Source organism: Pongo abelii, chromosome 13, assembly GCF_028885655.2.
Source record: "Pongo abelii isolate AG06213 chromosome 13, NHGRI_mPonAbe1-v2.0_pri, whole genome shotgun sequence".
In the NCBI taxonomy this organism is placed as follows: Eukaryota; Metazoa; Chordata; class Mammalia; order Primates; family Hominidae; genus Pongo; species Pongo abelii.
In genome coordinates this window covers 124,195,240-124,209,209 of record NC_071998.2, presented here as the reverse complement: position 1 = coordinate 124,209,209, position 13,970 = coordinate 124,195,240, and the positions used below count along the sequence as shown (strand labels likewise).

Sequence of the window (13,970 nt, the reverse complement as noted above, 5' to 3'; positions counted from 1 at the left end):
ACTCATGGTCCACAGAGCTTGGAAAGCATGTCAAGGGCAGCTAAAATGTAGCCTGCCTGTAGGTCTTTCCACTTCATTTAAGTCCATGCTGGTAGAAGAAGAGATGCTATGAGCAGGGCTCTTAGGCCAGCAGGTACTTTATGGGTGGGTCTCCCTTGGTGGCCGTCCTCCAGCTGGAAATAATTGTGCTTCCCCATGGCCAACCTTTTCCCGTAGGAGAGGGAAGGACCAGGGCATTTTAATGGAGTCATTTGTGTATTTATTGTTTTTATGAAAATGCTCTTTTCTTCTTTCCTTTCTTCAGGCAATGTGGCTCTGCAAACATCTGAACAGCAGTCTCCTCACTGTGGAGAACCTGATCTTAAACGAGTTTTCCTATACGGCCACCGAAGCCAGAAGGCTTTATCTGCAAAGGAAGGTAGGACTGGCCCTGGGGACAGGGGTAGGCAAACAGCAGCAGTGCCCACTGCCACACCCACTGCCACCCAACCATTGCTTGGCTTGTTCCCATTTCATTTTTGATTGAGTACAAGAAAATGCTGGGGTAAAATGAGATACAGGCAGGATATGAAGGAAGGAAGAAGATAATTCTTTACTGGGCTCATGTCCCGTTGGGTACCGAGGTGAGTTTTTGCAGTGGGAAAGGATCACGGGTCGAATGAAGGAGGCTGTTTTGTCCAAGCCCTTGGTGGGATGATCCAGGCTTGCTCCTTTTCTTCTTAGGCTCAGCCGAGTAAAGGCATGGAGGCAAGTGCTGAACCCGGCGGCCCGTGCCAGGAGATACAGGGCTGGGCTGCACCAGGAGATGCAGGGCTGGGCTGCACCAGGAGATGCAGGGCTGGGCTGCACCAGGAGATGCAGGGCTGGGCTGCACCAGGAGATACAGGGCTGGGCTGCACCAGGAGATGCAGGGCTGGGCTGCGCCAGCAGTTGAAAGGGCAGCTATCCAGCTGTCCCCAGAGTGGAAAGCCCCCATGTTCTGTACCTGAGAGGCGTCTCCCTCCCATAGCCCTGGGCACCCTGCTGCACAGCCCACCCTCTGGTCCAGGCAGTGCCCATTCACCCTGTCCCTCCCACACACGTTGGGGAGCATTGCAGGAGGTGTGGGTGTTCTGTTTCTAAAAGACCACCAGCTCAATATTTGAAAAACATCTTCTAAAGGGAAATATAAGGCTTGATCACATTATTTCTCTTTAATACAAATAGAAACTCAAAATATTTCTTCAAAATTTCCTCTGGCTGGGCATGGTGGCACGTGCCTGTAGTCCCTGCTACTTGAGAGGCTGAGGCGGGGACTCTTCCTCCTCTCTTCTGTCTTTCTTGTCATGCTCCCAGCCACTTGTGACCACTACTCCATTCTTGTCTCCTGTGTTCTCGGTTCAGACCACCCACAAAGGCAGCTTCAAAGCCAGATCCTCAGGAGGGGGGATCTGCCATGGCTAGCTGGTCACGTGTCCCAGGCACAGTCAGCTCTGTTGAGGGGTGTTCAGTGAGGGCTCAGTGAGGCCATAGAGCTCAGATGTGGCTATGAAGACTCCTGGTTGGTGGGGGATGGCAGTTCTCGGAGATGAGAGGTATGGGGTGGGCACAATGGCTCACGCCTATGATCCCAGCCCTTTGGGAGGCCAAGGCGGGCAGATCACTTGAAGTCAGGAGTTCGAGACCAGCCTGGCCAACATGGTGAAACCCTATCTCTACAAAAATACAAAAAAATTAGGTGCACGTGGTGGTGGGTGCCTATATTCCCAGCTACCCGGGAGACTGAGGCAGGAGAATTGCTCAAACCCAGGAGGCTGAGGTTGCAGTGAGTCAAGATCACACCACTGCACTCCAGCTTGAGTGACAGAACAAGACTCTGTGTTAACAAAAAAAAAAAAAAAAGAGAGAGAGAGAAGGATGTGACTTTGACAGACCCCCAGCCCCAAGTCTGCCTATGACAACAGCTTGATAGAGAAGGAAAGCCTGGCTCAGCAAGCGACCACCCCCACAGCAAGTCAGTCCCCCAGCCGCCCCTGCAGTCTTACAGGAGTTGGACTGTGTGGCTTCAGCTTGCGGGACACCAGCCTTTCAGGCTGGGAATATGGTTTTAGAAAGAAAGTGGTTATCTCATTTTCTGCAGAAGATAAGCTTTTTTGGGGAAGGCTTTTTTTGTAGGATAAAAATGTTTTTTATTAGCTTTATAAAATTCAACAGAAAGGAGGGAGTTTAAGGAAATTCCTCCTGGGTTTCATGTTGCTAATTGTCAACATATTTCAAACCACATTGAAGTGCTTTCAAGGGTGTCTTGTTGGGGTCCTTGGCTCAGAAACTTGGGTAGAGGGAAGATGAAAGGCCTGGATGTCAGGCCTCATGAAGGCGTAAAATGTTCTGAAGAGCGAGTGGGCACATGGCAGGCTCGGCCATGCATAGCCTTGTCTGCAGACAGTGCCTGCCAGTCAAGGCCTCTCATTAAATGTCCTCTTTAAATTGTCTGCTGATTTGGAATCTTCATGGCTCTTTTTGCAAGTAGTAATGATACCTTCAAATACCTGATTTTCTCCTGCTAGTCTTAGCTTTGCCCTCCTAAGCAGAATTCTCTTACGTTGCCACTGTTAACCAAGACATCTCCATCTTAGGCATTTCCCAGTTGTTTCCGAAATACTTCCTAACTGCCTTTTTGCCCAGCACTATTCTGCAGTGCTGTGGGAGAGTCCAAGATGAGTTTCTTCTCCTTACCCCAAAAGCTTCCAGCCAGTGAGGAGACCGATGGTCCCATAAAACTAAGCACAAGCCAGGGTATGGGAGCCAGGGAACCTTCATTAAAGCAATTAATCAGTGGCTTGTTTGACTCAATTCATTTACTAATTCACTTACATTAGTCCTGAGCACCTACTAAGTCCTAGGCACTGGCTCTGGGCTGGGAAGGTACAGGCTGCAAGATTTAGGGACTCCCTAGAGCCATAACCACAGTTACACTAAGCAAAGCCTTCCCAAAGGGCACACTGTAATGTTCCAAGGCATGGAACGGTCTGGAATCGGGCAGTGTCACAAAGCCCACGGGGATGGTGCCCCAGGATGCTGGGGGTTCACAGTGGCCAGGGATTTTTGTTTGTTTTTAACTGTTTGTTGTGAAATCTCATAAAAATATCCAGAAGCAGTGAGGATAGTCTGAGAGCCCCCACGGATCCATCCAGTGAGGATAGTCTGAGAACCCCCATGGATCCATCCCCTGCTTCGACAGATGTCAGCTCATGGCGGTCGAGGCTCAGGTTACACCCTCACCTGCTCCCCCTGCCCTGGGTTATTTTAAAGCAAACCCAGACAGCATTTGACCTTCCCCATGGATGTTTTAGTCCGGATCTACTGAGATTGACTATTCAGTGTAGACAATGGCGAGACCTCCTGTAAACATAAGACTCTGCCCCACAGTCTACAGCAGCCTGCCCAGGAGACCAACCCATGACCTGCAAGAGCCCACCCGGGAAGCCGCCTGCTGCGCCGGGCTTGCAGGAAGCCAGGCTGCTCTCTCCTCCAATAGTCCAGGAAGCTGAACTAAGTCATCCCTGTGGCCACCTATCCGAAATGGCCAGGGGGCCAGGGCATGATTAATAACTGGCAGTGTCTCTAGTTTTTGTTCCTACTTCCAAACTAGGACCAGCCAGAGAAAGCCAAACATGCTCCCCTGTCCAGTCCTGTAGAACGCCCACCTCTAGAGACACCTCCAGCTCCCCAGCAGCAGCCTCCATCAGGCATGCCTGGAGCCTTCCCTTTTCCTCTAGAACTCTCCCTGTCCTCTACCTGTGTTCGAGTCCGCCAGATGTGGACGATGCTGGCCGACTCCCTTGCCCAGCAAGCTCTGAGTAAACGAGCCTTGTCTCGTTTGGGTGGTCTTAATTTATTTCCACAACCCAAAGATAAGGGCCCTTTTTCAGTAAACGCATAGGGACACATTATCACACCTAGAAGTCTCACTGAGGATTCCACCAGGGCCCAGCCAGGGTTATAAATCTCCCCGAGGAGATGGTGTTCTCATGGCTCCTGGGCCCTCTCCCGCTCGGGCCCCTCCCTCACTGGACCATCAGGGACATGTGATGCTTCTGGGTCCAGGCCGGGCTGGAAGAGACGTTTGATGCCCTGAAGATGCTGGCTGTCCCTGGACACCAGCCAAGGTCACTGGCTGGCGACTGGCTCCCCTGAGTGATTTTGTCTAGATGCTGACCCCACAGCTCTTCCTGGAGGGGATCAGGGACCCAAGGACATGGTCAGAACCATCGAAATGAATGTCAAAATGGCCCCATCCTCTCGCCGAACACCGTGAAAGGGACATGGCTTCCAGTAATACTGCAGAAACCCCCACCTTTTCTTCCCACAGTAGTGGCCCTAACACCTTCTCCACAGGCCCGTTCCCCTGAAACGCTGCTCCTGGAATCCCAGCCCAAGGCCACCTTTGCCTCCCGTTCTTTCTATTTATCAAGTTAATTGAATTCATCTTTTTGGCCAAGTCTTTTTTCCTTCATCTGTTTTCTCTGGCCCTGTCTCTAAGCCCACAGTCTGACTCAATGTCATAAACACCACAAAAAGGCTCAGGTGAGGAAGACCCAGGGCAAGGAGGGGAAGGAGAGGGGGAAGGAGGGGAGCGGGGTGGGGGAGGAGAAGGGGGGCAGTGGGGGAAGGCCACTGAGAAGCCACTCTCAGGTGCTGATCCTGTACTTATGAGCCTTAAATTTCTACTGTTTAAAAAAAAAATCTGCCTGGGTGCAGTGGCTCACACCCGTAATCCCAGCACTTTGGGAGGCTGAGGCGGGAGGATCGCCACCTTTCTTTTTTTTCTCTGTCTCTACAAAAAAGAAAAAAATATTAGCTGGGCATGGTGGTGGGCGCCTGTAGTCCCCGCTGCCTGGGAGGCTGAGCCTGGGAGGTCAAGGCTGCAGTGAGCCATGATGGATCTACTGCACTCCAGCCTGGATGACAGAGTGAGACCCTGTCTCAAAGAAGAAAAACAACGTGAGCCCTCATCCTACCTCTGTCTGCACACGAGAAACATAGTCCCCTCCAAGTAGTTCTGAGGATTTCTAAGAAATAGCCCACAGATGTTGCTTCTCAGTCCTGCTGGGTGTCTCCCTCACTTCTGGCCACTCCATCTCCAGCTGGCCTTGCTGCTCCCATTTCTGGAGGCTGAACTGAGACACAGTGGGGACACCCTCAGTCTCTCCCTCCCTTTCCTGAGTCAACAGCTCCAGGCAGCAGCTTCGAGCAGGCCTTTTTGGAAAGCTTGGGGTAGAGGAGGTGACTGCAGCCCAGGGAAACCGGAGCACCAGGCTCCATCGCTCCTTTGAAAATTCCCTGGCCTTTGTCCAGTCCAGGGTTTCTCTTGCTGCCACCTCCTTCCATGCACCTGTCTGGGTGCCACGCTATGAGGTCTGCTCTCTTCCTTTGAAGCCTCTTCTCCTCTCCCCTCCCTCCTCTTGTCTCTGGTCCCTCAACCCTCCCGTCTCCCCCTCCCAAACTCTAGGAGGCAGTTCCTGCTGTCTCCTAACCTGCTCTGACAGCTCCGAGCAGCAGTAACTTTGGAATGGGAGTTGTCTCTAAAGGATGTTCTGTCAGTTCTGAAGGGACCTCAAGTCCGACTACTGGGTTTCCCTCCTCTACCAGGAGGAGCCCCTTTGTGGAGAAGGGGGGTTTGGGGGTCAGATCAGGGCATCTCACCTGTTCCCCTCCCTGCTCTACTTCCCAAGCTCACACTGTAGCTCAAAATGCCCACAACTTCTGAGCAGGCATCACTCACCGTGGTGACACAGGGACATTAGGGTCCCTGAGAGTGGGGCCTGGAGATGGGACAGGAAGATGTAGGCTCATGCCATCCCAGTGTGAGAAAGCCCACTGGGGAGAAGTCAAGTGACGCCCCAGGGGAGAGCCAGGGTTGGCACCTGCACACTTGGCTGCCTCAGAATAGCAAAACAGCGGGCGGCACCTTGGAGGGCTAGGAGGTCAGCGAGTCTGCCCCCAGGCCTGGAAAGACACCAAAGCTGCACTGGGTGCTGAAAGGGAAGAGAGAAAAATCCAAATTGCAGCAAACACAGCCTGCCCTGCCCTTAAGTGCACAGAAGCAGCACAGGAGCAACTGGGTGCTGCGGTGCCACCGAGCAGGGAGAGCGGGGGCCAGGGGCCTGAGTCAGGGCTGAGCCTTCTCTGTAGCCAGGAGCAGCCTCACTGCACTCTGTCAGCTTCTCCCTGATTCTCCCCAAATGCCAGGCTTTGGGGGCTGGGGTGGGAGAGCATCACAGTGCTCTGCAAGGAGGGAGGCTGATTCCTGCTAAGACAGTTTGGCAGGGCTTCTAGAAGCGGCCTCTGAAAGCCCCGCTGCTGACGTGACACATCAAAGCTGGCATGGAGACAGCACAGTGGCGGGGAGCAGCGGGGGGCGCTCGGGAGTAGCTGCGCTCAAAGCCGCCGGCCTGTCCCCTGCTGTGCAGGCTGCAGGGGGCGCTGTGTCCCACCGGGGCTGGCCGCCTTTCAGCCAGTGCTCTTTGAGTGGCTGGCACCCCCTGCGTCCTGGTTGGCACCCTTCTCTGTGTCCTGTACCTGTTTGAACGCTGCCTCCTGAATGGGTGTTGTCAGGGAGGGCAGAGAAATCTGGGAAAAACAGCCCCAGAATGGAAATTGGCTGTGCCTGGGGTCGGGAGAGGACCTGAGGGGCTGGGAAAGGATGAAAGGGGATGGGAGGGGAGAGGATGAGATGGAGGGGGGATGCAGAGGGAAGGGACAGGGCTGCTTCCTGCCCACCCCCTTCCTTGCCAGCCTGGGGAAGCTCCTCTGGAGACCTGGGGGAAACAGACACTGGTGGAAAGACACCCTCCCTCTCTAGCAGCTTCCCCCAGACCCCGGGGGCCCTGTGTGGGTGGGCTTATGCCAGTGGTTCTCCAGGTGTGATGCCCTGACCAGCAGCATCCACATCCCTTGAAAACTTGCTAGAAATGCACATTCTCAGCTCTATCCCAGAGCTACTGAATCAGAGCTCCCGGGCTGGGGCCCAGCAGTTTGTGTTTCCAGAAGCTCTGCCAGCATTCTGTTGCACAATCAAATTGAGAACCACTGGCTTAGGGAAGAAAGATGGGGGTAGGGGGTGATAGGATAAGGACACAGGGTATCTCAGCAGATGTTGGAGCCAGGGACTGGATGCTGGCTCACCTCCTTCTTGCCTCTCTGGTCTCCTTTTTTCTCTGTGTATCATCCGTCCATTCATTCATTCATTCTCTCTCTGCCTCTTGCTCTCGGTCTTGACTTTGGCTGTCTACCTCGTAGAAACATGGTGACCCCATAACTTTCAAGTGAACATATTCATCCAGTTCCCAGCAGAGGTGCCCCCTCCCTCGTTCTCTCGCTATCTGCCCTTTTTCTTCCCATTCCCCATCCCTGGAAAAGCCATTCTGCGGCTAGGTCTGGTTTCTCTCTTTCCCTTTGTGCTGGTTTCATTCCGTTCCACACCCATCATGCCCATGAAGTGGCTGCTGCAGCTCCCGCTCTTACATTTTCTCAGCTTCTGATCTGGTGGAAAGCAGGGGTTCATGCCCCTAATGATTGCACTGATGTCCTGGGCCTAACTTTCATTGGCTGGGGCTGGGTCCCAGGCAGCCTCTGAATCAATCACAGTGGCCAGGAGTGGGGTGTGCAGATTGGCGTGGACCAGTCAGGGCCCTCCCCTGGATCTGAGGATGGACTTGAGCACACCCAGACCATACAGGCAGAAGAGCAGGAGAGCGACTCCTCAAAGGAACTTTGGGAGCCCATGTTACTGTAAGTGGAGTGTATTTAAAATTAAAATAAAAGCCACATTTGCAGTCTCATTACTGATTTCTACTGGTTAGGTGTGTGAGGCCTAAAGAGGTCGAGGCTTTGCCCAGGGTCACCCAGCTGGCTGGATCGCAGCCGCCAGGAGCAGAGAGCCTGCCCTGGGCAGAGGTGGGAGGTGAGCCCTGATGCCAAGTCTGAGTCTCTGCTCTGCATAAGAAAGGCTGCGCCAGGAAGCCCCCGCCCCCAGCAAGGAGCCTTTCTGATTGGAATGTATTTGTACTTCCCATGTCCTTTTTCAGAAATGTGGGTGGGCGTAGAGGAGATTTTTAGCCCCTGTTGTGCACTACAAGGAAAGGCACAGGCCAGGCCTCAGCAACTCCCCTGAGAAGAGCTGCTTCCTCTCCAGTCCTCTGCAGAGAAGGGAGCGTGCGGAGCACCCTGGGGAAGCAGCTTCACCTCTCCGAGGCTCAGCTTCCTCCTCTATGGAAAGGGCCAACACTCTGAATCAATCACAGTGGTCAGGAGTAGGGTGGGCGGATTGGCTTGGACCAGTCAGGGCCCTCCTCCGGATCTGAAGGTGGAGTTGAGTACACCCAGACCATACAGGCAGAAGGGCAAGAGGGCGACTCCTCTTTGGGACTCCTCTTTGGGGGCCCGTGTTACTGTAAGTGGAGTGTAGATGGCACAGAGTTGTTACAAAAAGTGAAGAATGGAATGCTTGGCCCAGTGCCTGGCACATAGCATGTGCTCAACAAACGCTAGCCGTCATGATTGCTACTTATTGAATGAATCAAGGAATTTGAAGTTTCATTATGGTCGACAAGGCTTCCTATATCCTTGATACCATTTGGTGCTGGGGCAGTGGTCTGCTGGTCAATATTCAACAACCAGCACTGGGGGCAGGGTGGGGAGTCCTTATTGTAGCCTTTGTCATTTCTGTGATGTAGACACTCCCACCGTGGCCAATTTTGTTACCAACATGAGGTCACAGACCGTGTACTTGGGAAGAGATGGACACACTCACCTCTGCTGAGTCTTGGAGCCAATCCCCTCCCACCTGCCACTGTAGAGTCCAGAGTCAGTAGGACACTGTCCCTTTCCTTGAAGAGCTTTACAACTTCCTGGGGACACAGCCACGTGGGCAGGCCATTAGCATGTGCGGTGGTTAGCGCAGTGACAGAGTTCTCCATCCAGGACGATGGAGCACGGGAAGTAGCACCAGCCTGGCCTGGGAGGATCCGGCAGGGCTTCCTGCAGGCTGGCATTTGGGGCTGAGGCTCTGAGGGAGCCCTGGAGTTATTCAGGTGGAGGTGGGCAAGGGCATGTTGGGGCTTGGGCACAGGATAAGGTGAGTACACATGTGAGGGAGGCCCTCAAAGATGCTGGGGGGAGAAGAGAGTTTAAGGAAAGAGGTGCGCCAGGTGGAGGAAGGGCGGGGCCCGATGGTGGTTGGTGCTTTCCAGAGGCCAGGGCATTGGTGAGGGCTGTGTGCTGGTCTGTGTCCTGAGCTGCAGGAAGCAGGTTCAGGCCATCATTCTGTGTCCTTTTTCCTTCAGACAGTTCCCAGCGCGCTGCTTGTCCAGCTGATTCAGGAACGCCTGGCTGAAGAGGATTGCATCAAGCGGGTAAGACTCACTCCAGTGAGCTGGGGGTTTCCGTGCCAAGATAAAGGGGAGGGTGAAGGGCGTGTGTTCATCTCCAAGACCAGAGATGACCAGAGGCATAAGAGAAGGTAAGGCAGGCAAACGGGAACTCCGTGAAGGTTAGTCTGCAGACACGGATTTTGCTTTTGTCAAAGGAAAAGTAACAGTGTGGAATTCGTTGTATTGGTCAGGGTTCCTGTAGGAAATAGCCGGCCCACCCAGAGGGGTCACAAGACAGCATTTAATGACAGGACAATCGCAGAAGCATGGGAGGGTAAGGCAACCAACAAGTGATGGTGAGGCGCCAGGCAGCAGGAGGCAGAATTAGGTGTACCCCAGACTCTCGCCTCCTATCCTTTGATCTCCTGCCAAACCCAGTGAAGTCAAAGGGTGGGAGTCCAGGTGAGCAGTCCAGTGAGGCTGGCCTCCTGGGGCACAAGGAGGGTGGAGAGGACAGGGAAGGGCTCAGGAGGACAGCAGCATAGCACCTGTCTACTGGACACTGATGGGCGCCACAGGAAGGCTTTGCACACCAACTCATGTGTCCTCACAGGAACCCTATTGGGTCATGTCATTACTTTTCTCTTTTTATTTTATTTTATGTACATATGTATGTATGTATGTATATATATATGTTTGAGACAGGGTCTTGCTCTGTCACCCAGGCTGGACCCCAGTGGCATGATCACAGCTCACTGTAGCCTCAACTTCCCAGGCTGAAGTGATCCTCCTGTCTCAGCCTCCTGAGTAGCTGGGACTACAGGCATGCATCATCACACCCACCTAATTTTTGTACTTTTTGTAGAGATAGAGTTTCACTATGTTGCCCAGGCTGGTTATCGAACTCCTAGGCTCCTATATTTTTTTCTGAATTTAGAATTCTAGGTTAACAGTTTTTTTCTTTGAGCACTTTACAAATGTTTCACTTATAATTTTTCCTTTTTTTGTAATTTTTAAGGAGCCATGCTAGTATTCTCTGTATTCTAATTTTAGTATATGTGCTTGCCAAAGCTAGCACTCCGCTCTTACTTTGTTTTGTTTTGTTTTTTTTTGAGGCAGAGTCTTGCTCTGTTGCCCAGGCTGGAGTGCAGTGGCAATCACTGCTCACTGCAACCTTGACCTTCTGGGCTCAAGAGATCCTCTCGCCTCAACCTCCCCAGTAGCTGGAACCACAGGTGTGTGCCACCACGCCCAGCTAATTTTTTGTAGACTGGATCTCCCTCTATTACTCAGGCTGGTCTCCAACTTCTGGTCTCAAGCAGTCCTCCTGCCTTGGCCTCCCAATGTGTTGAGATTACAGGCGTGAGCCACCACACCCAGCCTCCACTTACTTCTGACCACTGTAGTTTCTATGAAAAATCCAGAGTCATTCAAATTCTTTTATAAATAATGCATCATTTTTTTTCTCTGACTACTTTCAAGATTTTTTCTTTGTTTTTAGTTTTCTTTTCTTCTTTTCTTTTTTTTTTTTTTTTTTTTTGAGGCAGAGTCTCGTTCTGTCGCCCAGGTTGGAGTACAGTGGCATAATCTCGGCTCACTGCAACCTCCACCTCCCAGGTTTGAGCGATTCTCCTGCCTCAGCCTCCCGAGTAGCTGGGATTACAGGAATGCATCACCACGCCCGGCTTATTTTTATATTTTTAGTAGAGACAGGGTTTCCCCATGTTGGCCAGGCTGATCTTGAACTCCTGACCTCGGGTGATCCACCCGCCTCGGCCTCCCAAAGTGCTGGGATTACAGGCGTGAGCCACCGCGCCCGGCCTGTTTTTAGTTTTCACTATAATTATGACATGACTACTATAATTATGACATGTCTGGGATGAATTTCTTTGGGCTTATTCTTTTTGGTGTTTGCTGAGCTCCTGAATTTATAGGTTTGTGTTTTCCTCCAAACTTGCAAAGTTTTTAGCCTTTATTTCTTCACATAACTTCCTGCACCCTACTCTCTCTCCTCTCCTTCTGCAACTCCAATAACACAAAGCATTCGCCCTTTTGCTGTTGTCCCACAGGTCCCTGAGGCTCCAGTCTTTTTTTTTCTTATCATTTTTTCTTTCTTTCCTTCTTTCTTTCTTTTTTTTTTTTTTTTGAGACGTAATCTCACTCTGTTGCCCAGGCCAGAGTGCAGTGGCACAATCTCTGCTCACTGCAACCTCTGCCTCCCAAGTTCAAGCAGTTCACATGCCTCAGCCTCCCCATTAGCTGGAATTACAGGCCTACACCACCGTGCCTAATTTTTTTTTTTTTTTGAGATGGAGTCTCGCTCTGTCACCCAGGCTGGAGTGCAGTGGTGCGATCTCAGCTCACTGCAACCTCCGCTTCCCAGGTTCAAGCTATTCTCCTGCCTCATCCTCCCGAGTAGCTGGGATTACAGGCACGTGCCACCACACCTGGCTAATTTTTTGTATTTTTTAGTAGAGGTTTCACCGTGTTAGCCAGGATGGTCTCAATCTCCTGACCTCATGATCCACCTGCCTCGACCTCCCAAAGTGCCGGGATTACTGGCGTGAGCCACCGCGCCCGGCCCAATTTTTGTATTTTTAATAGAGTCAGGGTTTCACCATGTTGGCCAGGCTGGTCTGGGAATTCCTGACTTCAAGTGATCCGCCTGCCTCAGCCTCCCAAAGTGCTGAGATTACAGGCATGAGACACCATGCCCGGCCCCTGTTGTTTTTACTGTCTGTCAGTCAGATGTGATAATTTGTATTGAACTATATCAGGGTCACTGAATCTTCCCTTGTTTTTTTATTCCACTATTGAGCTTGTCCTGTGAGTTTCTTATCGCATCGGTTCTTTCTGCCTTCTGTGTCTTTGCTGAGACTGTATCTTTCCATGTTTTTACCAGTTGGAACTTTCTTGTAATAGCTGCTTTCGAGTTTTCATCTGCTAATTCCAACATCTGAGTTATCTGGTGGTAACATCTGTATCTGCTCTCATGTGAGTAGAGATGTTCCTGGTTCTCCCTGCGCTAAGTAATTTTGTATCCTGGACATTTTAAATATTGTTATGAGGCTCTGGGTCTTGTTTAAATCCTATGGCAAATGTCATTATTTTTGTCTTAGCAGATAACTGATTCAGTTGGGTTCAGGTTGCATGTTCCAACCAGGCTTCTCAGAGTGTGGTTTCCATGTCAGTCCTGTGCTCAGCAACTTTGCAGTGCTGTGCAGTGACCGACCGTGCAGCTCTGTGCTGTGCGCACATCACCCAGGGGCACCTGGGGACTTGGCAGTGAGCTGGCCACAGTTCATGTCTCAGTGTCTCTGAAATGCCGTTTAGGGTCAGGCCCACACGTGCACAGCTTGGGAGTGAGCCTTTGATCTCATCAAACGCTGTGTTTAGTTACTTGCCTGAGCTCCCCTCTCTGGCATCTCCTGATAACTCCTAGTTCCCTGGTGCTCCTGTTTTTGGTATTTTGGCCAGAAAACTGAGGTTATTTATCCTGTCTGCCACTCACTTCCTGGGACTGCACCCATGACCAGGGTCAAGTGGTGGGAGGACAGAGAAAGGAAGGATTGACAGGGCTTTGCCCTGTTCTCTTGGGACTGGAGAAGGGTCCCCTCTTTCAGTGTTTCAGGCACCTGCAGGCTTGACACAGCCGTGCCACCAGGGTCACCGCAGGACTGCCTGGAGGCAGGAGTGTGAGGAAACAGAGTAAAGAAAAGCCCCACAGAGGTATCTCCCCTCCTAGCTCGCTCTTCTCCCATCTGCTGCCCACTTTCAGCCTTCAGGTTGCCTTAAGACCAGGCCAGGAGATACTGGTTTGGTGGTATTTAGGATTCTAGTCTTTTCCCCCAACTTGCCTACTACTGGGTAACTTTCTGAGTCCTTGAATAGCTGCCCCGTGTGTTTTATGCATGTATTACAGCTACTTTCACTGGGGTTGACAAGGCGGGTGGCGCACATTTCCTGTCTCCCAGAATCAGAACTTGTGTCCTTTTTTTTAAAAAAAAAAAAAAAAAATGCACCTACGGATTCTGTCTCTTTCTCCATCTGTCTCTCACTTGAAAATGTATTAGGGCCAGGCTGGGCATGGTGGCTCACGCCTGTAATCCCAGCACTTTGGGAGGCCAAGGCAGGAGGATTGCTTGAGTCCAGGAGTTCTAGACTAGCCTGGCCAACATGGCAAAACCCTGTCTCTACTAAAAACACAAAAAATTGGCTGGGTGTGGTGGCCCACGCCTGTAATCCCAGTACTTTGGGAAGGCGAGGCGGGCGGATCACCTGAGGTCAGGAGTTCAAGACCAGCCTGGCCAACATGGCAAAACCCTGTCTTTACTAAAAATATAAAGATTAGCTGGGCGTGGTAGTGGGTGCCTGTAATCCCAGCTACTTGGGAGGCTGAGACAGGGACAATCACTTGAACCCAGTAGGCAGCGGTTGCAGTGAGCCGACATCACGCCACTGCACTCCAGCCTTGGTGACAGAGTGAGACCCTGTCTCAAAAAAAAAAAAAAATGTATTAGGGTTGAATGCAGTGGCTCATGCCTGTAATCCCAGCACTTTGGGAGGCTGAGGCAGGAGGATTGCTTAAGTCTAGGAGTTCAAGACCAGCCTGGCCAG

The 13,970-nt window shown here is 51.8% G+C and overlaps 1 protein-coding gene across 8 annotated transcripts in view; it reads left to right on the top strand.

Annotated features, from left to right (window-relative positions):
* AK8 (adenylate kinase 8) overlaps positions 1–13,970 on the top strand; it is a 157,701-nt gene that overhangs the window by 14,288 nt on the left and 129,443 nt on the right. For 7 of the 8 annotated variants that reach the window (XM_054520770.2, XM_054520768.2, XM_054520766.2 and 4 more), the window contains 2 exons: positions 305–418; positions 9,327–9,395. In XM_054520770.2, the coding sequence (XP_054376745.2) occupies positions 305–418; positions 9,327–9,395 (183 nt within the window). Of the gene's footprint in view, positions 1–304; positions 419–8,804; positions 9,119–9,326; positions 9,396–13,970 lie in introns of those variants that run through there. The other variant, XM_054520773.2, reaches the window with a different exon arrangement.